At 44.6% G+C, this 26511-nt stretch overlaps 1 protein-coding gene across 1 annotated transcript in view; it reads right to left on the minus strand.

The window, feature by feature from the left end:
• JAK3 (Janus kinase 3) overlaps nucleotides 1–13957 on the minus strand; it is a 39874-nt gene extending 25917 nt beyond the window's left edge. The window contains exons 1-4 of the mRNA XM_043976471.1: nucleotides 13774–13957; nucleotides 13058–13181; nucleotides 11744–11855; nucleotides 9992–10137 (exon numbers count right to left, since the gene is read on the minus strand). Of these exons, the coding sequence (XP_043832406.1) occupies nucleotides 9992–10137; nucleotides 11744–11855; nucleotides 13058–13181; nucleotides 13774–13957 (566 nt within the window). The remainder of the gene's footprint in view (nucleotides 1–9991; nucleotides 10138–11743; nucleotides 11856–13057; nucleotides 13182–13773) is intronic.
• Between the last annotated feature and the right edge of the window lie 12554 nt (nucleotides 13958–26511).

Consider the following 26511-nt stretch of genomic DNA (forward strand, 5'->3'; position numbering starts at 1 on the left):
ATCCTTAACATGTCCTCAGTTTCCAGCCTGCCTCCCTAGAAACTGCAAGGAATTTCCCTTTGGGTGAGACTGGGGCCTCCATTTTGGTTGATCTGAGATACCTGACTCCCAGAGAGACAACTCATGCACTCTCTATATTTTCTGGTATAATTTAATCTGTGTAACTTCTTCCATTTCTGTTTGCTGTTTGCTTAGATAAAGGGGTTTGCTCACTGTTTATTCACTCTTGGTGAGAGTCATTTATGTAACTAGCATTTGGTAGCAAGGAGTCAAGCTAAGGGTTACACCTTGGGTTGCCTCTTCCTTTTAAGGGATAGTGATCAGCGAACCTAGAAGCTTTGAGTACCCCTAGATCAGTAATATTTAGGGGAGCAGACAGATATAATTCAAATCCAGGATCCCCTTTCTCAGAGGAGAACAGCAGTAAGCTGAGAGAGACAGAGATAGAGAGAAGGAGAGAGAGAAAGAAGGAGGGAGGGAGGGAGGGATAGAGAGACAGAGAGAGAGACAGAGACAGAGGCGGAGACACAGAGAGACAGAGAGGACAAAGAGACAGGTTATATATGGAAACAGAGACAGAGACAGAGAGATGGAGAGACAGATATATAGATAGATAGAGAGAGAGACAGAGAGACAGAAACAGACACAGAGACACAGAGAGACAGAGAAGACAAAGAGACAGATTATATATAGAGAGAGACAGAGACAGAGAGATGGAGAGACATATAGAGAGAGAGAGAGACAGAGAGACAGAAACAGACACAGAGACACAGAGACAGAGAAGACAAAGAGACAGATTATATATAGAGAGAGACAGAGACAGAGAGATGGAGAGACATATATATATAGAGAGAGAGGCAGACAGAGACAGAGATGGAGAGACAGAGAGTAAATTAGAGATAATCTCAGAGAAAAGGCACTAGCACGGAGGGAGGTATTTCAAGGCCTCTTGCAGCCAGTGGTACTTTTGAGCTGAGTCTTGAAGGAAGCCTGGGACGTCAGCAGGTGGAGGTGAGCAAAGGAAAACAATTCAAATATGGCAGATGGCTATTGAAAAGGCACAAAGTTGAGAGATGGAGTGTCGCGGGTGAGAAGTGGCAAGGAGGCCAGTGTGGGCAGAGGGTAGAAAAGGGCAGTAAAGGGTCAGCCTAGAAAGGAGAAAAGGAGCCAGGTCACGGAAGGCTTTTGACGCCAAATAGAGGATTTTATATTGCTTCGATCCTGGAGGTAACAGGGAATCAGTGGAGTTTATGGAGTAGGGAAATGATATGGTTAGACCTTAGGCTTCCTTTCTCCCACTGTTCTTCAGGAATATCGTTTGACTGGCTGAGTAGAAAATGGACTGGATTGGGGGGGGGAGGGGGGAGGGGGGAGAGACTTGAGACAAACGAGCCCCACCCCCCCAGCAGTTCTAGCGATGATCCAGGTGTGAAGCGATAAAGGCCTGCACCAGAGGGGTGGTGGTGTCAGAGGAGAAAAGATGTATTTCAGATGTTCCAAAAAGCAAAATTGACAGATCTTAGTAATGGATTCAATACTAGGAGGTGAGGTGTTGAGAGGGAGAGAGAGAGAGAGAGAGAGAAACAGATATGTGCGTTTCAAGCCTGGGAGAACAAGAGCATAGTGGTACTTACAACAGGTATGGGAAAGTTAAGAAGAAGGGCTTTAAGGGAAAGAGAATGAAGGGGCAGCTAGGTGGTACAGTGGACAGAGCACTGGCCCTGGATTCAGGAGGACCTGAGTTCAAATCCAGCCTCAGACACTTAACATTTACTAGCTGTGTGACCCTGGGCAAGTCACTTAACCTCAATTGCCTCACACACAAAAGAGAGAGAGAGAGAGAGAGAGAGAGAGAGAGAGAGAGAGAATGAGGCCATTTTTAAGGACTTTGGGTTTCAAAGGTCTGCAGGATATCCACCATAAAAGGTCTAATAGCAAGTTGGAGACGTGAGACTGGAGGTCAGCAAAGAGGCTAAGACTGCATAAATAGATCTGAGAATTATGAGCAAAGGGATTGTCATTAAATCCACAGGCACTAATGAGATCACCCAGTGAAGTGATAAAGAGGGAGAGAAGAGGGCTGGGACAGAGCCCCGTGAGATATGTATGGTTAGAGGGTGGCATGTGGAGGAGGATCCAGCAGAGGAATTAGAGAAGGAGCAGTCAGGGAGGTAGGAGGAGAACCAGGAGAAAGGGGTGTCCCAAAAACCTAGAGAGAAGAGAATATTGAGGAGGAGAAAGTGATCCACAGTGTTCAAGGCTGCCGAGAGACCAAGGAGAATGAGGATGGAGAAAAGGCCATTGGATGTGACAACTAAGAGATCATGGGAAAACTTTGGAGAGAGGAATGGACAGAATGGAATGGACAGAAGCCAGACTGCTGACAGTTTAGAGGAGAGGAAGGTAGGGCACCTTTTCATTCACAACCCAGGGGAGCATAAGGGATACAATGTGTGAAGGGACTGGCTAGGTAACAGTTCCTGTGACAAAGACAGTAAGGGGTGGGTGGTGGTGGAGCTGTGATGGGTACGGTCATTCTGGATATCAGTTTGGAATTGTGCCCCCCCCAATCACTAATTGGACACCCTTTGACCCAGCAGAATTGTGTCCCCATGCCCAGAATGCTCTCCCTCCTCATGTCTGTCTACTGACCACCCTGGCCTCTTTTAAGTTCCAACTAAAATCCCATCTTCTGTAGGAAGCCTTTCCCACCCCATCTTAATTCCACTGCCTTCCCTCTGTGAATTATCTCCTATTTATCCTGTATATAGCCTCTGTGTGTGTGTGTGTGTGTGTGTGTGTGTATGTCTCTCTCTCTGTCAGTCTCTCTGTCTCTGTCTCCGTCTCTGTCTCTCTCTCTCTGTCTCTGTCTGTCTGTGTCTGTCTGTCTCTCTGTCTCTCTCTGTCTCTGTCTCCCTGTCTCTCTCCATCTCTGTATCTGTCTGTCTCTGCCTGTGTCTGTCTGTGTGTGTCTCTCTCTCTGTCTCTCTCCATCTCTGTCTCTGTCTGTCTCTGTCTGTCTGTCTGTGTCTCTCTCTCTGTCTCTGTCTGTCTGTCTCTGTCTCTCTGTCTCTCCCCCCAGAATCATCGAAGGAAGCTGACAACTCTGCACAGCTCTGCCTCACTTAAATCCAATTCACTCATGAGTCAAGACTTCATCCTGTGATGTCACTGGTCCTCTTTGAAAATGAAGAACAACTACATCCTGTATATAACCTGTATGTATATATTTCTTTGCCTTTTGTCTTCCCCATTAGATTATGAGCTACCTGCAGGCAGGGACTTTCTTTTGTCTCTTTTTGAATCCACAACACCTAATAAATGCTTATTGACTGGTGACTACAGAGATTTTAAAAAGGAGAAAAAAGGACCCATATGTACAGAAATATTTATAGCAGCTATTTTTTTTTTGTAGTTGCAAAGAACTGGAAACTATAAATGCCCACAAATCAGGGAAGAATGTTAATACGATTGTGCTGTAAGGAATGATGAAGGGAATAGTTTCAGAGAAACCTGAGAAGACCTGTATGACCTGATGCAAAGTGAAGTGAGTAGAATCAGGAGAACAATTTATATAGTAACAACAAAAATGACAAACCATGATTCCACAGGGCCATTGATGAAGAATGCCATCTGCCTCCTAACACAAAGATGATAGACTAAGATGCAGAAATATGGCTTACATTTTTGGATATAGCCAATGCAGGGATTTATTTTGTTGGAATATGCGCATTTGTTACAAGGGTTTGGATTTCCTTTGTTTTTTGTCGTGTTTTTCCAATGGGGTAGGGAGGCAGAGGGAAGGAAAAGAATGCTTGTTAATTGAAAAAAAAATTTTTAAGGCAAAAGAATGATATTGTAGTTAGGAAGGCAAAAGAAGCCTAGCAAGGGATGATCCTACTGTCATTTGCCCTTGTCAGACCCCATCTGCAGTTTCTCCATTTTAGGGAGTATGCTGACAAACTGGAAGACTTCTAGCAGACAGAGACTAGGATGAGGTAAAGCCTGGAAATCATAACATACAAGGCAGGACTGAAGGAAAGGGGGAGGATACTAAGTCTATAGAAGACGTGGGACAAAATAAGAGAGTTAGTTGTTTTCAAATTGGAAAGAGCACTGGCTCTGGGTTCAAATCCTGCCTAGTACCTGTGTGACCTTGGGCTAGTCCCTTAACTTCCTTTGATCTCAGCTTCCTCACCTGTAAAATGAGGGGGGTCCGACTAGATGAGCACTAAAGTCCATTCTGGTTCTATATCCATGATTCTAAGCTATGCACATGTAAAAGATTTCTACAGAGGTTAACTTGGAGATCCTTGAACATTTTAGCTTAAGGGAAGCAAACACTTCCCAATGGATAGAGCCCTCCCAACCTGGAAAGGGCTGCCTTAGAGGGATATTGACTTCCCCATCCCTGAGGCCAACAAGATGAGACATGTCCTTTAAGGGCTTCCTAGTCAGGTCTGGGTTGGACTGGATGCTTTGGGAAGTCCTTTTCAACTCGGAGATTCCAAGATTTTAATATTACTTTAAATTCACATACATAGTAGATATGTTTCAAACCTGTGTGTACACATATACATATATTGTATAATATATATAATATAACATTTACATGTATTATAGATTGTACACTGTATAACATATGCATATATATTATACAATATAATATACATTATACATCATATATTATATATAATACAATATATACATATTGTGCATTAGGCACATTGCATGTTATATCATTTGCGTTATATATAATAAATTGCTATGTTATATAATGCAATATATACATATATGCATACATACGCATATACATGTTGTACATTATACATAAGAGAATATATATTAGATATAATAGATACATGTATATTACACATTATACATATTATATAGCATACATTATAGAATGTGTTATATATAATACAGCATACACATGTATATAATATATACAATATAGATGTGAGTATACAATACAATATATACATATAGTATAGATATACATACACCATATATTGTATATCATACATTATAGAATATGTGGCATATAATATATTCATATGGATCTATACAGATATAGCATACACATTCTATATTATACATTATATAATTTATGTTATGTATAATACAATATACACATATATACATACATTATACATTATATAATTATGTTATGAATAGCATGCTACATACATGCTTTATATATTATATGTGATGCATAATATATTGTGTTGTGCCCATATCATGTGTTAAATAACTTGTGCTATATATAATATATTATGTCATATATAGTATGTTGTATACACAGATTATATAGTAAACCTATATTATGCATTGTATATGTTGTATATAATACAATATATACATACCCATGTAATATACATGCATGTATATATTATACAGTATATGTGTGTGCACATATACATATACACATTTAGAGACAGTGAGAGTATGGCACAGCCGGAATCAAAAAGACCTGGGTTCCAGTCGTCTGCCACACATTGACCACATGATCCTGGGCACATCTTAGTTTCCCAGTGCCCCTGGACATCTTTCTAAGCCCCTCAACGGCAGAGCAGTGATAGATCTTCTTTGGTAGAAAAGGGGTTTCCTCCCTGGAAGCTCAGTTGTGAATTGACTGGAAACTCCCTCCCCCGAAAGCCAATGGACAACTATTCTGCAACTTAAAATCCCAGACAATTGCCTGGGGCTCGAAAAGGTTGCCAGCTGCCCAGGATAGCCCACTAGCATGTAGAAGAGGCAGGACTGTGTCCAGGTCTTCCTGACTGAGGCAAGTCATCCAGCTGCCACCACACCCTAGCCATTTGGGGCACGTGCTTTTATTCTGTTTCTCCGTAGCCTTCAGGAAGTTATTCCGAGATTCATGGGTCACAGGGCTTGTGTTAAAAGCTCAAAACTTAGGAAGCAGCTAGGTGACACAGTGGATAAAGCACTGGTCCTGGATTCAGGAGGACCTGAGTTCAAATCTGGCCTCAGACACTTGACACTTACTAACTGTGTGACCCTGGGCAAGTCACTTAACCCTCATTGCCCCAGCCAAAAAAACAAAAACAAAAAAACCCCCTCAAAACAGGTCAGGGAATTATCCAGCCAGGGAACTCACCATCCAAGTGGGATCTTAGGCACAGGCAAGACTTGTCCCCACTCTGTGAGTCACGGGGAGATAGCTAAGGATTCACCACGTGTCTTTGGTAGAAATCTTTGACTCGTGCCTCTAAGTCCCTCCCTCTGGAGCCTTATTTCTGGACTGAATTTCTCTTTCCCCTTATAAATAAAGACCCTAGCCAAGCACCAAGCTTGGTAAGGCAAGGCAAAGAGGGAATGGGCAACAATAATGATGGTAATAACAGGGGCAGCTAGGTGGCACAGTGGATAGAGCACTGGCCCTGGATTCAGGAGGCTGAGTTCAAATCCAGCCTCAGACACTTGAAACTTACTAGCTGTGTGACCCTAGGCAAGTCACTTAACCCTCATTGCCCTGCTCAAAACCAACCAAACAAACAAACAAAAAATGATGGTAATGGGGACGGCTAGGTGGAGCAGTGGATAGAGCACTGGCCCTGGAGTCAGGAGTACCTGAGTTCAAATCTGGCCTCAGACACTTAACACTTACTAGCTGTGTGACCCTGGGCAAGTCACTTAACCCCAATTGCCTCACTAAAAAAAAAAAAAAAAAACAAACTGATGGTAATAAAAGACAACACAACTGAGCACACAATCATGGCGGTAGCAGCCCAAGGAGGGGAAAGGAGATTCAGGATGGAGAGGGACATTTTTTTTTTTTAGTGAGGCAATTGGGGTCAAGTGACTTGCCCAGGATCACACAGCTAGTAAGTGTTAAGTGTCTGAGGCCCGATTTGAACCCAGGTACTCCTGACTCCAGGGCCTGTGCTCTATCCACTGCGCCACCTAGCTGCCCCGAGAGGGACATCTTTGAACCTAGAGAGCTGACCAGGTGCAGGAGTCAAGGATAGGATGTTTGGGCGCTCCGAGTTGGGGTTGAAGGACTGGAGATTTGGAAAGCAGAGAAGGCAAAAGACCCGGGCACTTGGGATCCTCTTTAAGGAGGATTTTGTGCCTGGAAAGCTGAATGACCTCAGAACCAGGGCTGGAAGTTTTGCATGTGCATACACGTGCACACACAAGCATTAGATAAGTTGAGCACCTAGAAGTACATGTAGCATAGTTTCCTCATCTGTAAAGTTGGGGGGAGGGGTGGACAAGATGGCTTCCAAGGTCCCTTTCAGCTCTAAATCTATGATCCTAAATCGAATATTTATTAAAAAAAGTTTCTACACAGGTTAGTTGGGGGCCGAAGCCTGTCAGATCATGGAAAGTCCACAGCTTTCCTAACCTACACCCCCTGAGGACATGATTTGACTCTCCAATTATTGTCCCCAGGAACTGACAATCTATCATCTCTCATTTCTAAGGGAGGAGGAGGGCGAGAGGAAAGGACACACAGACTTGGCTCATGAAGTACCAGGAAGGAGGCAGAGGGGCTGATGGCATGACCAAAAGTAACTTAAACATAAACATAAGCCAAAGTAACTTAAACAAGCTGAGTAAGCTCTCACCCAGGAGCCCAGGACCACTAAGGGAAGTGAAATCTCCACACACACCCCTCGCCAACCCCAGCAGCTGTGTTGGGGAACAGCTGCATACATACCCCCAACCCCCGCCACATACACGTACTCACGCACTCACGCATATACGCACATACACACATGCATAGCCACACATACATACACACACGCACACATACACATACACACACACACACACACACACACACACACCAGAGTCTATGGAAACTCCAGCCCTTCTGGGATATAGGACAGGAACCTTGTGACCCATCGCTGAGTCATAATCATGGAGCAATTCCTGAGCTAGCTGAGGTCTTTGAGCTGCTGAGGTCCAAGCTGGGGACTTCTCACCATCCTCCCCCATTCCTGCTCCTCCCCCTGGGAGAGGTGTGCCTATTCTCACCCATCTGCATTCTTAGGCATCCTTTGCTTTCTGATTCCTCTTTTGTTTGAAAACCTGTTTTCTAAGATAAGTGTAGTTAACCATTACGCCTCTGATCAGTGTGTGTGTGTCCTTGACAGACAGAAATGGGGATTGGGTTGGGTTTTAAACTTCAATACAACACTGACTGGAAAGATTTCTCTCTGGTTGAGAACTTGGGCTGAACAAAAAAGAACGAGTGACTCATTTTTATGATTTCCCAGAGGAAGGAGAAAGAAAATGTAGACCTCCACATTCCAAGATGTTTAACTGGTGAAAGAGAGAGAGAGAGAGAGAGAGAGAGAGAGAGAGGCGCTGCCTTGGTCATTCTTCCTCTCCATTTTCTTCTTGTATCAGGTCTATATCTGGGGTGCTCTGGGCCCATAACAAAAGGAAGACCATTCCCGCAGAGGGTGGGATTGAGGGAGCGACTGAAGAGAAAGACCCAAGCAAAGGCAAGGACAAAGGAAGCATCTGGGGAGGGCTTATGCTGCGGGTCTAAGAGCAAGGGGGAGTAACTAAGTAAGCCCTTACTCACCCAGCCTAGGAGAGAGTACACACACACATTCTATTCCCAAGAACCCATTCCAACTCAGCTGCCTACAGAAACACCTTTGACCTTGCCATCGCCCATGAGGATTCATGTTCACAAACGCCAAAAGTCTTTTATCTGATCATAATCTTTTATGATTCCTCTTTTATACAAACTCTTCTCTCCACTTACATAGCCACCACCCTGGTATATGCTCTCATCCCCTTCTGCCTGAACCACTGCAATAGCCTGCTGGTGGGTCTCCCTGCCTCAAATCAGTCCATCCTCTGCTCAGCAGCCAAGGGGATTTTTCTAAAGCTCGTACACACACACACAGGTCCAGTGTCTTTGAATTACCACTAAGATTTTTTTTTAAAAGTCCTTTATAAAGCTCCTTCATAATTTGGTCCTTTTGTACCTTTCTAATATGGGGGGGGGGGGCAATGAAGATTAAGTGACTTGTCCAAGGTCACACAGCTAGTACGTGTCAAGTGTCTGAGGCCAGATTTGAACTTAGGTCCTCCTGAATCCAGAGCCAGTGTTTTATCCGCTGTACCACCTAATATTATTATACTTGATGCTCCTCTGCATATTCTATGATTCAGCTACACTGGGCTCCTTGCTATTCCTCACACATGACACTCCATCTCCCACCTCCACAGCTTTGCACTGACTGTGCGCCATGTCTGGAATTCTCTCCCTCCACTCCTCTACCTCTTAGTTCCCCTGGCTTCCTTTAAGACTCAGGATCGCACCTTCTGCAGGAGGCCTTTCTGGTCCACCTTCCACCTTCTCCCTCATTCCTAATGCTGTCCCTCTGAGATTTCCTTCCATGTATTCTGAATATATCTTGTACATATTTTGTTAATTTGCGTGTTGTCTCCCCCATTAAAATGTGAGCTCCCTGAGGGCAGGGGCAGTGTCTTTGCCTTTCTTGGTATTCCTAAGTATCTGGCACATAGCAAGTGCCTAATAAATGTTTGTTGATTGATTCATTACAGCTATCCTATCTTTTCCCAAAGGCTTCCTGAAGACCATGGGGGACCATACCTCTCACCTCAATCTCTGGGGATCTGTATCTCTTCTTCCTTCTATCTTCTATTCTACTTCAGCCTCTATGGAGTTTATGGGAGGTGGGGGGAAGTGAGGGACAGTGAACAGGCAAGCAGTGGAGAGAGGCTAATGGACTCCTTTTCTTCCCCGGGAGCAATGAGGGTTAAGTGACTTGCCCAAGGTCACACAGCTAGTAAGTGTCAAGTGTCTGATGCCTGATTTGAACCCAGGTCCTCCTGAATCCAGGGTCAATGCTTTATCCACTGTGCCACCTAGCTGCCCCATGAGGCTAATTGACTCTTGAAGGAGGCATGGATGGATGACTGGACAAGGTAGGGCAGGCTGGGGCTCAGCCTCCCTTGAGGAGGGAGGGTGCCTCACCTGATGCTCCTGAGGATCTCCGTGGGGCACAGGCCCTGTTCCCGGGCCATCCGAGTCAGGTCCAACACCGCCAGGCTCAGGCATTCTCCCTGCTCCTTAAGATTCAGTGTCAGATTCATCCTCCCACTGATGAAGTCACTTCGGGACTGCGAAAAGAAGCCCCTTTACTCTCCACAGGGGAAAGAGGCAGGAGCCGTCCTGATCAATATCCTCAAGAACTCCCCCTTCACATAGGATTCTGGACTTGGAGTTAGGGAACCTGGGCTCACCCCCCTCCCCCAACTGAGCCATTTACTTCTCTATGTGACCTTGGGGCAAATTAATTCCCTTCCCAGGGCCTCTATTTCCTCATCTGTGAAATGGGGAGGTTGGACTGGATGTCCTCTGAGGCCCCTTTCAGCTCTAGACCCCCCGCTCTGGTGAGTTCTATGATCTCAGCTTCCTTATTTTTATTTTAAGCTTCTTATTACCCTATGACCCATCTCTAACAACCATGCCACCATCCAGACCACTGAGGCAGCCACGCCCTGCAGCCTAACTGGCTTCCAAGGCTGTATCGATCCCCTGTAACATCTGATGATGTGGACTGGCTGTGGTCAGAGGACCACACACCGAGCGCTATAAGGAATGGTGCAGACAAACTCCTTCTCCCCTGCATGCTGGAACCGGGCTAGGAAGAAAAATGTGATCAAGGTCTGGGAGCCCTGAAAAGCTTCCTAGAACCCAGGGTGGTGACTTGGCTCTGTTGTGATAGATGATGATGATGATTACTCACATTTCTTAAGATTTGCAACAAGTAATGAGCTTATGAAGTTGGTGCTTCAACTATTGTAACACCCATTTTACAGATAGGAAAACGGAAGAGCCTAACTGTCCTTGCATCAGAAATGCATTCTGATACTTTAGCCTTTCCAGACTTCTATCAGAAGCATAATTAGCGTGTGGGGCAACCAGGACTTTGTCCCAGGGCGCTGACATATGGTAGAGTATGCTTCTTTCCCATGATTTGCCCTAAAATGACCTTTGAGATTGCCGTTGCTACCTACTAGTCCCTTATGTGATCTACATCATTCTTCTAGGTCTTACTCCACCTCCTGTTCCCCCTACCCTTTCCTCCACCCAACTCTGGCTTGGTATGACTAAGCCCAATTCAGAAGGCTGCCTGCTAGGGTTGGGTACACACATTGCCCTTGAGATCAGGGCAAATGCTTCCCCATAACAACCACTGGGCTTCTTGTTTCTCAGTCCACCTCTAGACAACTGAATTCTGGAGGATTCATAGTTATTGTTCAAGCTCCCATATTTTATTTTTTTCTTTGATAGATTTCCCATTGATATATGAACTCCTTTTTTTTTTTTTTGTGGAGCAATGAGGATTAAGTGACTTGCCCAAGATTCATACAAGTAAGTGTCAAGTGTCTGAGGCTGAATTTGAACTCAGGTCTTCCTGAATCCAGGCTAGTGCTTCATCCACTGCACCACCTAGCTGCCCCCTGAACTCCTTTTAAGTATGTCAGTCACAACCTAGTAGAACTAAGAAGTCAGACCACGTATGCAAGTATTATATCTCTAATAAAGGCTGGGCCCTGATCTTGGCCCAAAACGGAGCTATCTCATAAAGTGGTGCCCAGGCCTACAAGGTGATGTGGGAGAAGCTTGCATGGCTTGTTGTAATGTCTCTCCTCCGCTGAGAAATGCCTGTAGAGGCCTTCTGTCCTAGGGTGGAGGGCCTGGGGAGGAGAACGAACTAACCTGCGCAAAGAGATACTCAAGGACCGGGAAGTCGAGGATGGCATTGGCTCTGTCCTTCTGCAGCCCAAAGCGGTAACACTTCTCCAGTCCAAACCAGTTTGGAAAAAAGAAGCTGATGGAAGAACAAGATAAATCCTGAGTCACAGCAGGGAGAGAGGAACAGGACGGAGCCCTGTTCTGTCTGGACAGTCAATCTGAGGGGGCTGGCAAAGGTCATCTAGTTATCCCCTCCAGCCTCCTGCAGAGCACCTGACCCCTACCTTGGAGAGAAGAGGGGCCACATCCTTTATTGGGGGCTAGAGAAGGAAGAGGTGTCCAGGTCCCTCCTGAAACACCATTCCAGGTTCCCTCTTTTTTTTTTTTTTTTAGTGAGGCAATTGGGGTTAAGTGACTTGCCCAGGGTCACACAGCTAGTAAGTGTTAAGTGTCTGAGGCTGGATTTGAACTCAGGTCCTCCTGAATCCAGGGCCAGTGCTCTATCCACTGCACCATCTAGCTGCCCCTCCAGGTTTCCTCTTACACTGGGACTTGAGAGACTCAACTTTGCTGAGACTATATAACCTTAGACAAGTCTCCTCTCCTCGCTGGGCCTCTGCCTATAAAATGAAGGAGCTTAATGCTCCCTAGAGGACCTTCCAGTTTTGAAATTCTATGTCCTAAGGTTCCTTCCAATTCAGACATTCCAGGCTTAAAGGACTCATCTAGAGCTGTGGGACACTCTATGTTCTGTGTTCTAAGGGCTTTCCCAGGTCTGACATTCTGTGTTCTAAGGGCCCTCCCAGCTCTGACATTCTATGTTCTAAGGGCCCTCCCAGCACCAATATTCTGTATTTTAAGGACCTTCCTAGCTGTGATATTGTGTTCTAAAAGCCCTCTCAGCTATGATATTATATTTTCTGACTACGAGTCTCCCCCAACTTGACAGTGCATATCTTATGATTTAAATTAGTAGGTGATTGGCAGCTAGGTGGCACAGTGGATAGAGCACCGGCCCTGGAGTCAGGAGTACCTGAGTTCAAATCCAGCCTCAGACACTTAACACTTACTAGCTGTGTGACCCTGGGCAAGTCACTTAACCCCAATTGCCTCACTAAAAAAAAAAAAAGAATAAAAAAGAATAAAAAAAATAAATTCGTGGGTGATGCTTTGGCCTAGATGATAATCTATAAATGAATGATAACAACCCAGAACTCGGGAAAGCTCGTGTGATGGAGGCATCTGGGCAGATAACATCTGGAGGAAACCATAGCCCCTCCCCTCACTAGCTCCCTTCCTCTTCATTTGTTCTGGCCCCACCCCACCCCACCCCCATACCGGATCCTGTAAAGGAGGATTTGAGTGGTAGAATCTTCCACTGTGAAGATGTGGTTGGGTGGGAACCAGCAGGACAGGTCTTCCGTGGCCAGGGCAAAGAGAGCATGGCATACAGGCAGGATCCCTGCAAGAGGCATAGGGTTGGTCCACTCAGGCTGGATGCTGGAGAGAGGAAAGGGAGACCTACCTCCAGCTCAAGGGGATCTTAGAGGGATACAGGGCTGGGCAGAGGGAGATGGACAGCATCAGTGATGGGATAGGGATGCTGCAGAGCAATAGAGAGCCCAAGGAAAGGGTAGGACACTCAGTGGGGCTCAGTGAGGGGGTGGGGCATCAGTAAGGAAGATGGGAGCTCAGGGAGGGGACAAAGCGTGAATGAGGGTTATAAGACTTCGATGGAGTCACAGGGCTCAATAGGAGAATGAAGACTCAGTGAGATCATGGGGGTTCATTGAGAAAAGAGTTCAGTGAAGGGGATGGGGCCTCAGCTCAAAGGGGATGGGAGCCGAATAGGCCTATAGAGCCTCCAGTGGGGAGATGGAGACTCAGTTAGGGGTATGAAGTCTCACTGAAGGGATAGGAACCCAATAGGGAAATTGGGGCTCAACAGAAATATGGGGACTCACTGAGGGGGATCACAGTTTTCATAAAATCTGATCCTGTTCCAAGCTTGTAATCAACAGCCCCCCAACCTTGATTCTCCACCCTCTGCTCACCACAGGCCTTGGCAGCTTTGACACAGAGCTCTTCAGCAGAGTATTCCCCAAAAGAGAAGGTGAGGACCTGTGGGGATGTGGGGTTCCGGGGACACAGGAGCACTTGCAGAGAGCCAGCCTCACTGGAGGATAGGCTATAGGACCGCTGTTCAATCAGGGGCGTGTCCTCACCCAGAGGGGCCATGATAGCCTCAAACCTGGGAGAAGAGAGAGCAGAACATGGTGGTAACCTCTGCCCCAGCCTCAGTCAGGGAGGCAGTGATGCCCAGTAGGTAGGTGGTGTTCTGACAGCTCCAGTCAGGGAGGCAGTGATGCCCAGTGGGCAGGAGGTATGCCAACAGCTCCTCCTTCTCACTTTGTGGGCACCCCTCCCCAGGTTTTCAGCCACAGGGCTTTGTGTTGCCAGTGGAGCCTAGGGTTCTAAGTTTCCCTACTCCTCTGAGCCAACGGTGACCCTGTCCTCCTCAGGAACACATCTAGGAAGAAAAACATGGCCAGGGAGACAGCATCCCAGGCAGATGACTTGGGCAGCAAGTGAGAAGACAGAGGATTTGGGAAGCAACAAGAACACAGAGAACCAAGCTCGGTGCTCACCCCTGTCTACCCAGGAGTCACTCACTGTCCCAGGGACACCGTGTCTACATCTTTGGGTCTGTCAAGTCGAGGCTGGGATCAGATCCCTGCTCATTCAGACACCTCCTATGACACTCCCCATCAAGGTCTAAAGCCCTGCACTTGACATTGAAAGCTTCCAGGATCTGGATTCAACTCTACCAGGCTTTAGGCTGGCCAAAGAGGAATAAAGAGAGGCAGTGAGGGTCATAAGAGGCAAGCGCTATAGGTGGGGGTGGGGCGGGGGAGAGGAGAAGGAGGATGAAGGAGTTTGAACTGTAGGAAGTCAACAGAGTGGGACTGGCTGTGGTCAGAGGACCACATACCGAGAGCTATAAGGAAGCTGAGAGGTCAGCTAGCCCCATCCCTCATTTTACAGAAAAGGAAACACAACCTGTTTGGCATCATTGAAGTTGCCGGGGCAAAGCCTCCTAGGGTACCTGGTATTGCCAGGTGCTCTCCCATCCCCACACTAAAGGGGCCCAACCCTCTTACCTTCTCACTGTGGACAAGACGGGACATGCTCCAGATGGCCTGGCCTTGGGCAGGGGAAGGGAGTCTACAATTTACATGTGCTCGGCCCCAGAGATCCAGTTTAGCTAGGGTACACAGTGCCTGCTCCCATGAACCTCACCATCTAGCTGGCAATGAGGCAGAGGGAGCAGACTGTGATGTGAGGTTGAATAAGGAATTCCCCTTTTCCTGAAACTCGATGTAAAACTGAGGCAATGCAGATTGTAGGGGAGGGGGCCGGACTTGCAGGCAGGAAGAAGTGAGTTTGGACCTTGTTTCAGATACTTCCAACCTGTGTTACATCAAGCAAATCCCTTAAGCTCTCAGACCTCAGTTTCTTCGTCCCTAAAATGAGAGCTGAATTCCATGACCCCTACAATCCCCTTTGGTTTGGAGTCTCTGGTCACGAGGCTGAGGGACAGCCACTGCCACCTGAATAACTTTTGCTTTTGGTTTCAGGGTCTTCCTGCTCCGGGCTATGCACAACATCCCCTCCCATCCCCATCATGGGGCCCTAACCCGAGCCTGCCTATACCACACAACAGGGCAGGCCTGGGGCACCTACCTGGCTGAAGGCTCCCTGGAAGGGAATTGATCTCTATGGAGCAGGCAGCTGTGGATAGATCAGTGGATGCTTTCTTATTGAGTGAGAAGAAACCCCCCCCAACCCCATGGGCTCTTTTTCTTTAATCTCTAGCTGGACTCCCCCTTCCCCCTCACAGATACTTGGTTTCCTGCCTTACAGAAAGTCTGCAGGGGGTGGGGGATGGTGTCTGAGAGGAAGCTGAATTCACAGAGAACCACAAGAACATCAAAGCCGGAAGGCATCCCACACACAGGCTAATCCTACCTCCTCAATGACAGAGGGGGAAACCGAGACCCACAGAGAAGGTACTTGCCCAAGGACAGAGTGAGTCTGGGATGGAATGAAGAACAGAACTAAGGCATCTTGGCTTCTAGGATGGAATTCTATCAACAGGAATTGGATATGTGCTCTATATAAAGGGTCAAGCTAGGTGCTGCAGGAAAAAAAAAAGGAATAGATTATTTGTCCAATTCCAGAGGCCTGGGGCATTATAAGAGGCAGAATATCAAAGGGCAGGAGTCAGCTGGACCCTGGAAGCCAGTATCCAGGAGCTCAGGTTAGGCTAAGCTCCCTGTGATGGGAAGCAGAAGAAAAGGAGACCCCAAGGAAGGCTGGCAATACACTATTATTTTAGTGCTTCCCAGTTTGAGAAGAAAGATGATCCGGGCAGAGGGAACTATGTGAATAAAGGGGTAGAGGTGAGCTATCTGTAGAAGGAAGTGAATCTTCCAATTTGGCCAGAACAGAAGATGCACAGAGTTGAGCAGGGAACTGGAAAGACATATTGGGGGCTAGTCATGAACAACCTTTATTGGGAATCTATGGAGTTGGAACTCTCCCCTGTGGAATGTCCAGTGTTGGGGAGAGGGTTTGGGGGAGGAAGCTATGGGAGATATATGCACTGGAGAAGATGGAATTTAAGATGGGCTTTGAGAAGATGACTCTGGGGGGTGGGGGGCAGAGCAGCTAGGTGACACAGTGGATAAAGCACCAGCCCTGGATTCAGGAGGACCTGAGTTCAAATCCGGCCTCAGACACTTGACACTTACTAGCTGTGTGACCCTGGGCAAGTCACTTAACCCTGCAAAACAAAACAAAAATAGAGATGAGAAGATGACTCTGGTCACCTGTATTAAAACAAATCAAATGTTCCTCCAGAAAAGGGTGAGAAGCCATGAGGAAGAGATTTACTGAGGAGAGAAGCAAACTAAGGAGAAGGGAAGGTTTGCAGTTACATATTATAGGAGAAAGATGGATATAAAAACTCTGAAAACTATGGACCCAAGGGAGTCCACGGGATTCTGCTTTGCCACTTGAGAACTTGGGAAAAAGTATAACTGGATCTTAGATCCGGAGGTGAATGGAACCTCAAGGCGATCTGTTTCTACTTCCTTATTTTACAGGTGAGAAAGATAAGGTTTAGAGATTTTATGTGACTTGCCTAAAGTCACACAAATATTCAATGTCAAAGATTGGATTTGAATCTGGGTCCTTTATTTTGTCGTTGTTTGTCCTTCCTTCTGGAAGAGGACTATGACATCTGGGTGATGTCATGACTTGCAGTGAATTGGATTGAAGTGAGGGAGGGCTATGCAAAGTCACCAACCTCACTCTCTCCTCCAGAGCCATATGGGTCCAGTGGCAAGATATATATCAGGATGGCTGGAGATGGCTCCGGGATGTTTAAGGCAATTGGGGTTAAGTGACTTGCCCAGGATCACACATCTGGTAAGTGTCTGAAGTCGTATTTGAACTCAGATCCTCCCAACATCAGGGCCACTGCTCTATCTACTGCATCACCTAGCTGCCCCTGGGTCCTTTAACTCCAGAGCAGAAAAGGTAGAATCAGGACCAGAAGAGGCACCTTAGAACAGGGAATGTAAGAGTTCTGGGAGATCCCAGTGAATGTGCTGGTCAAATGTCATCTCATTTCTGATGCATTCACTGTATCAACTAATTCCTATGAACCTGATTCCTCACCCAAAAGAGGGCTGAAAATAACTGTCTTGTTTGCTTCCTGGAGTTGCTGTGAAGAACAAATGAGGTTGTATATGTAAGGAGAGAAATGGTCCAAGTCACTCACCTGCTATTGTTCTTCGATATTTAATGTCCTGTTGGCTACTGAAGCAGAGGGCGGGCTTTTATAATTCAATAGAGTATCATGATGTACTTTTATCTGCTGTATTCTCACCAAAAGTATTTGGGGACAACTCCAGTCGGAGACAAGATGGTAAGAATCACACATCCTCTGTCTTGTTTCCCTGTGGCTCTAATTTCTTTGATTAGGTCTCTCTATCTGGAATATTTGTCATTCCTCACAGTTTGAATGTTTAGCATAGTGAAATCGATTTTTAAAAAACTTCATTCTTAAATTTTTATGAATCAATGTTATGTTGGGGCAGTTGTGGGCACTAGTTCTATTTGTTATAGGAAGCTGGCTTCCAGTAGAGTTTATCTATTAAATTCTCAAGGATATACTGGGGGTTTGTATTTGTAGCAAGGGAATTTGTTGTCTGTTAGTTTAGGAAGAATAGTGAGCTTCTGGTGTATCATTCTGACCATCTATCACGTCATTCTAAGTATCTGGTGGATGCTACATTTTTGCAGTTTGCAGTGCTACGTTACATAGTCAGGCAATTTCACTGCAAAATCCATATCAATGAACAAGATAAACTTTCTGTAATTTTTGGTGGCAATGATCTAAGCCTGAATCAATATCAGAAGTCTATCTACTTCTAAACACAAATTGATCTGGGGGTGGCTAGGTGGCATAGTGGATTAGGCACCAGCCTTGGATTCAGGAGTACCTGAGTTCAAATCCAACCTCAGACATTTACTAGCTGTGTGACCCTGGGCAAGTCACTTAACCCTCACGACCTGCAAAAACAAAAACAAATTGATCTGACTTAGCCATTTGGTCAACATTTTTGTTGATATGTTATTGGTGGGATTCATGGGGATGGATCCTTTGATTTCTCTCTTGGATATCCTCTGTTTTTCTAAAGAAAAAAGACATATTTAGTTATATTAGAAAAATCCATCAAAGGATATGAATAGGCAGTTTTCAGATGAAGAAATTAAATGTATCTACAACCATATGAAAAAATGTTCTCAATCACTACTGATTAGAGAAATACAAAGTAAAACAACTCTGAGGTACTACCTCACACTTTTCAGATTGGCTGAAAAAAAAGGAAAATGATAAATGTTGGAGAAGATATGGGAAAATTGAAACATTGATGCACCGTTGGTGGAGCTGTGAACTGATCCAACCATTCTGAAAAGCAATTTGGAACCATGCCCTAAAGGCTATAAAATTGTGCATACCCTTTGACCCAGCAGTACCACTACTAGGTCTATAGCCCAAAGAGATCATAAAAAAGGGGAAAGGACCTACATTTACAAAAATATTTATAGCTGTTCTTTTTGTGGTGGTGAAGAATTGGAAATCAACTGGGGAATGGCTAAACAAGTTGTGATATATGAATGTAATGAAATACTATTGTGCTGTAAGAAATGATAAGCAGATGGATTTCAGAAAAACCTGGAGGGGGACAGCTAGGTGGTACAGTGAATAAAGCACTGGCCCTGTATTCAGGAGGACCTGAGTTCGAAACCCGACTAAGGCATTTGACACTTACTAGCTGTGTGACCCTGGGCAAGTCTCCTAACCCTCATTGCCCCACAAGAAAGGAAGAAAGAAAAACCTGGAGAGACTTACATTAATTGATGCTGAGTGAAATGAGCAAAACCAAGAAAACATTGTGCACAGTATCAGCAACGTTGTCTTATGTTCAGCTGTGATAGACTTAACTCTTCTCAGAAGTACAATGATCCAAGACAATGCCAAAAGACTCATGGTGGAAAATGCTCTCCACATTCAGAAAAAGAACTATGGAGTCTGAATGCAGATTGAAGCAGACTAATTTCACTTTTGTTGTTGCTTTTTTGTTGTTGTTGTTGTTGTTTATTCTTTCTTGCATTTTTTCCCTTTTGTTCTGATTCTTCTCTTACAACATGACTAGTGCGAAAATATGTTTAACATGATTGTAATGTATAACCTATATCAGATTGCTTGCTGGCTTCGGGAGAGGGGAGGGAAGGAAGGGTAGGAGAAAAATTTGGAACTCAAAAAATGTCTTTACATGTAATTGGAAAAAAAATTTTTTTTAAAAATTACATTTTTTAAAAAAGAAAAATCCAGTGGTATCTCTGTTGTCAGCCTTTGTTTTTCCTTTGTGAAGTATTTTTGCTCCAGATGTGTTTCTATAAATTTTTAACCTGTTTATAGTGTGCTCTGAAAACATTTCTTACTGTTTTTCCTTTTTGACAAGGAAGTATTAATCTTTCCATAGCTGCATTGGGTAGATCTGTGTTTTATAACATTGTAAAGGTTTTATTTGGACAACTCCTAAATCAGTTTTTACCTTTTTACTAGGCCAAAAGTATAAGTCAAAACTAGTATTGCATGGATACTTCTGTTGTTGTTACTGTTTTGTTTTGAGAGGTAATCAGGGTTAAATGACTTGTCCAGGGACACACAGTGAGTATCTGTGGCTGGATTTGAACTCAGATCCTACTGACTCTAGGGCTGGTGCTCTATCCACTGTACCACCTAGTTGCCCCTGCATGAGTGCGAATTGTTCTAAATGTGTTAGGCTTTGACTTGAGGCTGCTAGTCTGTCTCTTAACAGACACAGACTCAGTTTTCTCATTGATAGCCTTATATTCAATTTGTCATGCCTGGAGAAGAATGAGCTATTTATAAGTATTGCCATCATCCATTAGTTCAGCTTGGCCTCAAGACCTTCAAGCTCTATATCTCCTTAGTGTACAGTATTAATTTTAAAATTATGAATTCCAAATGAAATTTTGATATCAGAGAAGTGGCTTTTCAGTGGAGTAATAGGACTCAATGTTATCTGTGTACATTTTTATTAATAGAATGTGATTAATAGATATAAAACATGCTAGCATCCTCAGAATGCCTGAATCCATGTTATAGATATAAAAGGTCTTTCATACATGTTCACATCTCCCAAGGTAGAAGCACCATGTAGAAAACACCAGGAACCTGCTTCTGGAAGATGTTTGGCATCCCCTTATCTCATGAGTGGGGGCAGTATTTCCCACTGGCTGCCTAGCTGGAACAGGCTGCATTTTGCAAACTACCATCCTGGGACAGTCTCGCTCTCTTACCAGCAGCATCCAAAGGATGCAGGTCCTGTTTACCCATAGCATGAACACCATGACCTAAGCTGGATAGTGGGAAGGACTACCTCCCCTCCACCCCTTTTACTTCTTGTAGCCCTGAGAAATGGGTCTAGGGTTTAGGTATGCTTCACTCATTCTTTTCAATTCTAGGCACCTATAGTGGAGTCTCTGGCAATGGGGGCTCAAACCATGCCAGTCTAAGAGGCAGGATTCCAGGCTAGATGTCACTGAGAGCCCCACAGGGAAGTCTTGAGAAGCCCAGATGCCAGGAGCTGAGCCCTAGGGCTTTGGATTTGGAAATTTGGTAGGCCTGATGCTATAGAGGAACCAAGCTAAGTTGCAAATCTAATTCCCCTTCCCTCCCTAGAGACCAAGGTGGTAAGGAGAGGGATTATACCCGTATATATTAGAGGGGATATTTTATATCTATTATTGTACCTTTGATGTAAATATGCCTTTGTAAAAGCTAATCTGACTGTTTAGTGTGTATAGGACCTCTAAAATTGGGAGAACACCATTGGTGGGGGCTTAAGTCAATGGCAGAGAGACTAGACAAACTGAAATCCTCTTTTCTTTCTTTTTTTTTTTTTTGGTGAGGCAATTGGGGTTAAGTGACTTGCCCAGGGTCACATAGCTAGTAAGTGTCAAGTGTCTGAGGCTGGATTTGAACTCAGGTCCTCCTGAATCCAGGGCCAGTGCTCTATCCACTGCACTACCTAGCTGTCCCTGAAATCCTCTTTTCTAAGAGAACCAATGACATGTGAATGAATTGGATTTAAGGGAGGCAGAGTTACACAAAGTGGCCAGCCTCTCTCTCTCTTCCTGAGTCATCAAAGTCCAGTGGCAAGACAAAAGTCAGGATGACTGGTGATGGCTCAAGATGCAATGGATGACCTTGGTGTCTACAATGTCTGAACAGTTCTAAGGCTCCACAGCACCTGCTTCATCTGCCTTCATGGCTTTTGAAACAAATTGTTCTCATCCACCCATTCCACCAGGGGAAATATTCCCGTGGTTGGGGTAAACAACCCCTTAACTCACTGATGGATTGGAGGCCCCTTGGTTACACTCAGTCTGGTTTAACCCATCTGCCAAGATGGTTTACTGGGGTGTGGCCACTGCTCATGCTACAGCTTCTTGGAGCCACAGGTGAGAGTTTGGTGAAGGTGGACAGCAAAGGTGGATGAGCAGCCCTGAAAAGAGCTCAGCAACCCTTACACCAGAGGTGCTAGTCCTCCCTGGATGCCCCATAAACCCAAAACCCCTTAAGGGTACCAGAGAACCCTGGGAGAAGAGTGAACTGTAACAGACTTGGTCTTCAAACACTTGGAGCCAGAGTGGTCACTGTTACATATATTTGGAATATGTGACTAAGAAAGTCATGAAGGGCAGCTAGGTGGTGCAGTGGATAAAGCACTGGCCCTGGATTCAGGAGGACCTGAGTTCAAATCCAACCTCAAACACTTAACACTTACTAGCTGTGTGATCCTGGGCAAGTCACTTAACCCCAATTGCCTCACACATACACACACACAAAAAAAGAAAAGAAAAGATAGTCATGAGTGCAGAATTAAGATTAAAGTTTTGCAATAGTCAGTAAAGATGGGATACAGTTTATTATGGTGCTTCCCAGTGGAATAATCAACAAATTGACAATGAGTCATTCTTTATTCCCCTGGGACTTTTTAAACAAACCTTTAATGCTTTGTATAAAGTAAGTAAACACACAACTGACATATCTGTAAGAGTCAATGATGTTCTCATCTTCTAGTAATAAAAATATGATGCCTTCTGTTAAGAAAGATGAGGTTCAGGGACTTCTGGTTAAAGATAGTGACATAAAAGGCCTTAGTAAAGACCAATTCCTCTGCTAAACATCCCAATGACAACTTAAATGAATATCAGTTGAGGCAATAATCAAGAAAACCAAAGGGAACTCCAGAAAGTTCCTCTATATAGTCAAGAGCTGCAAAAGATGTCCAGAAGCCTGAGCAAGGATGGGCCATGGGGCCCCAAGTCAGCCAAATATCATGTAAATAAGGCTTCAAGCCAGCAGGACCTTGGCCTTGGCCTTGAGAAGCCACAATCAGAGATGGACTCAGTAAGCTTCTGCACAGAGAAATAGGGTCAGGCAGTGGATTCATGCTTCCAGGGAGTTCCAAAAAGTCAGTAGTTTCTCAGAGACACAGAAGAAGTTAGGGCCAGCTAGCTCCCAGTAGTTGACTGCTCAGGAAATGAGATAGCAGAGCATCTGGGATACTCATACAAAGATGTAGAGGACTTCCCAGGAAGCCTGAAACCATTATGATCCTTGATATCCAGTTATCCAGTTAAGGACCCAGAGAGAGAGAGAGGGAAAGAGAGAACTTCTGGCTGTTGATAGTCTAGAAAGAACAGTATAGTCAAGGGCAATATCTTCATTAGACCACCAGGAGGTAGAGGTAGAAGCCAGGACCTGGTCCCAAACACCCCATGCAGATTTGTGGAAGGGTAATAGCAGTGGTAAATCAGCTAGGTGGTGCAGTGGATAGAATGCCAGTCTGGAGTCAGGAAAACTCATCTTGGGGAATTCAAATCTGGCCTCAGACACTTACTGGCTATGTTACACTGGGCAAGTCACTTAACCATGTTTGTCTCCATTTCCTCATCTAAAAAATGAGCTGGAGGGGCAGCTAGATGGCGCAGTGGTTAAAGCACTGGCCCTGAATTCAGGAGTACCTGAGTTCAAATCCGGCCTCAGACACTTGACACTTACTAGCTGTGTGACCCTGGGCAAGTCACTTAACCCCCATTGCCTGCAAAAAAAAAAAAAATGAGCTGGAGAAGGAAATGGCAAACTACTTCAGTATCTTTGCCAAGAAAACCCCAAATGGGGTCATAAAAAGTCATAAACAACCACAATAGCAGTGATATCCGGACTGTGGATGGCACAGGAAGAGTCAGGACCTGCTTACCCCATGAAAGAGTACAGTTGGAGGTGGAATCCAGATCTGGCACAAAAGTACCAATTCAGTCACTGATCCTGGAGATAAGTGTAAACAGAAGAAAATTTTAAATATAGTGAAGAAATACTAGGGAGTTTTTAAAAGTCCCAAAAGTAAATCCAGAAGGGAGAAACACCACAAGAAATTCAGATTGATCATGGGGGGGGGGAGAGAATTGTCTGGATACAAGGACTTCCAGAGTACATTGAAGAAATGAAGCAAAAGATTTTTTAAAAAATGAAATGAGATTAGATTAAATGAAAATAGAGCTCTTGAGGGGAAAAAAATCAACTCTGTATGAGTTTTTATTTCAAGTATATTTTCTCTAAGTAACATCTTGTTGGATTCTGATTTCTAATCCATTCTGATATCTTCCTCCATTTTATAGGTGAGTTCATCCCATTCACATTTGGTTGCTTATCATGTATTTCCTTCCATCTTATACTCATAGCTTTTCTTGTCTTTGTCCTCCATTCCTCTCTTTACAAAGAAGGTAAAAAAAAAAAAAAAATGAAATCATCATCAAAGTGGTTGGCTTCCTCTCTTCTGCACCTCCTCTCTTCACTTAACCCAAACTCTATCACTGATTTTTATACTTTCTTTCTCTCCCTTTAATAGTCCCTTTATGTGTCACCCCCCAGTTATAATTTGTTTTGCTTGTGCCTATTTCCTCCCCATCTCTATTTTCCTTCTTGAATTTCCCCTTCTCTCACCTCACCTGTGTGTTCAGTTCTCATTTGTCTAGCTCACATAAGTGTAAAGTTCATGAGATCTAGTTCCCTTTCCCTGACCCCTTCCTCCCTCTTTGTACACTCTTCTTCTGGTATACCCCAATTATGGGGAAAAGTAATTTCTTCCCCTTCCTCGTTTATTCTTTGAAGTATTTCTTTTTCCCTCTCTTTTATTTCCTCTTTTAAAACAAACCAAACAGGGGCAGCTAGATGGTGCAGTGGATAGAGCACCAGCCCTGGAGTCAGGAGTACCTGGGTTCACATCTGGCCTCAGACACTTAACACTTACTAGCTGTGTGACCCTGGGCAAGTCACTTAACCTCAATTGCCTCACCAAAATAAATAAATAAATAGAAAGCAAGGTTATCTGATACCTCTGCTTTTAGATCTACACTTTGGTATCTTTGAGTATACTAACAGGCTGAAGGGGATGACATAGGAGACTGGAATGTTCCCTGATTCCCTGATTTACTCAAGGTTGACTAACAAGGGGGGTGAGGAGTCTTTTATCTCTGATGGCAGTTGTTACGGGGCTGTTTGAGCCAAAGTGGACACTCTATTGGGTTTTTATTATGAAAAGAGAGGAGACCTCTTTGAGTGGTTTTTGGAGTAAAGGCAAAAAGCAAGGGACAATTAATACTTAGAGGATACATACAAAATGATATGGATAGGGGGCAGCCAGGTGGTGCAGTGGATAAAGCACTGGCCCTGGATTCAGGAGGACCTGAGTTCAAATCTGGCCTCAAACACTTGACACTTACTAGCTGTATGACCTTGGGCAAGTCACTTAACCCTCATTGCCCTGCCCCCCCCAAAAATGATATGGACATAATTTTTCCATGGAGTTCTCTTAAATTATTTGACAAATGCCAGATGACCATAGATTATTCTTTCAAATGCTGTACTGGGGTGCTTATAAGGCTTCCCTCCACCTCCTCTAGAGTTTACATATGAAATGCTCATACTTCATAGGGAAGGAGGAATGAAATTTTTTTTAAAACCTACCCTTTTTAGGCATTACTAAAACCATCAAAAACTCAAGAAACGCTATTTGAAACTTATAATACACATCTTGTGTACAAAGGGGAATGGTCCCATCTTTCTCCCACATGGAGAAAGCAGCACTGGCTACTAGGATGAAGTAGAACGTAAGAATTAGAATGTCAGAGGCAGCTAGGTGGTGTAGTAGATAAAGCACTGGCCTTGGATTCAGGAGGACCTGAGTTCAAATCCAGCCTTAGACACTTGACGCTTACTAGCTGTGTGACCCTGGGCAAGTCACTTAACCCTCATTACCCTGCAAAAAAAAAAAAAAAAAGAATTAGAATGTCAGAAGCTCCAGTCTGGGGAAAGCAGAGACCAACCATCTTCATGTGGTCACCAACAAAGTTATCTAAGATTTAAATTATTGAAGACTCCACATACTCTTTTTTTTTTCTTGGCAAGGAAATGGGGGTTAAGTGACTTGCCCAGGGTCACACAGCTAGTAAGTGTCAAGTGTCTGAGGCCAGCTTTGAACTCAGGTCCTCCTGACTCCAGGGCTCACGCTTTATCCACTGCGCCACCTAGCTGCCTCCCCAAGGCTCCACATACTCTTAAAGAATTCAAATAAAAATGTATACCCTTTTTATTTCCAGCTCACACTGGATGTTTGTAATGTTTGTATCGAGGCAGGTAGAATCCTTGAACGGGCATTTTCTGTCTCATCTACAAATCTTCATTCAGATCCCAGTGGTGAAGGACATGAAGACAGCTTCCAACAGGGCAGGCTATAGGAAATGCAGGGAGCTGTCTAAGGCTGCCCTCTAGTGGAAGAAAAAACAGTATTCAAACTAAAGCCGTAAAGGATCCTACAGGGCTGGCTCCCTGAGAATCCAGTAGAATTAAGAGGCTGTCCATCAGCCTTCCACAAAAACTTTGTAACCGGATCCAGATACAATATCCTTTCACAGCTAGTGATATAGATGATGAAAGTGCCCAGCTTCAAGCAACTATTACTAAAGCTTCCTATTACTATAGCTTCCTGAGTCTCACCTCTCCCCATCCTTTATATGGAGAAAATAAGAAATATTCCTTTAAAAAAAAAAAGGGGGGGCAG

This window comes from Dromiciops gliroides, chromosome 1, assembly GCF_019393635.1.
Source record: "Dromiciops gliroides isolate mDroGli1 chromosome 1, mDroGli1.pri, whole genome shotgun sequence".
NCBI classification, from domain to species: domain Eukaryota; kingdom Metazoa; phylum Chordata; class Mammalia; order Microbiotheria; family Microbiotheriidae; genus Dromiciops; species Dromiciops gliroides.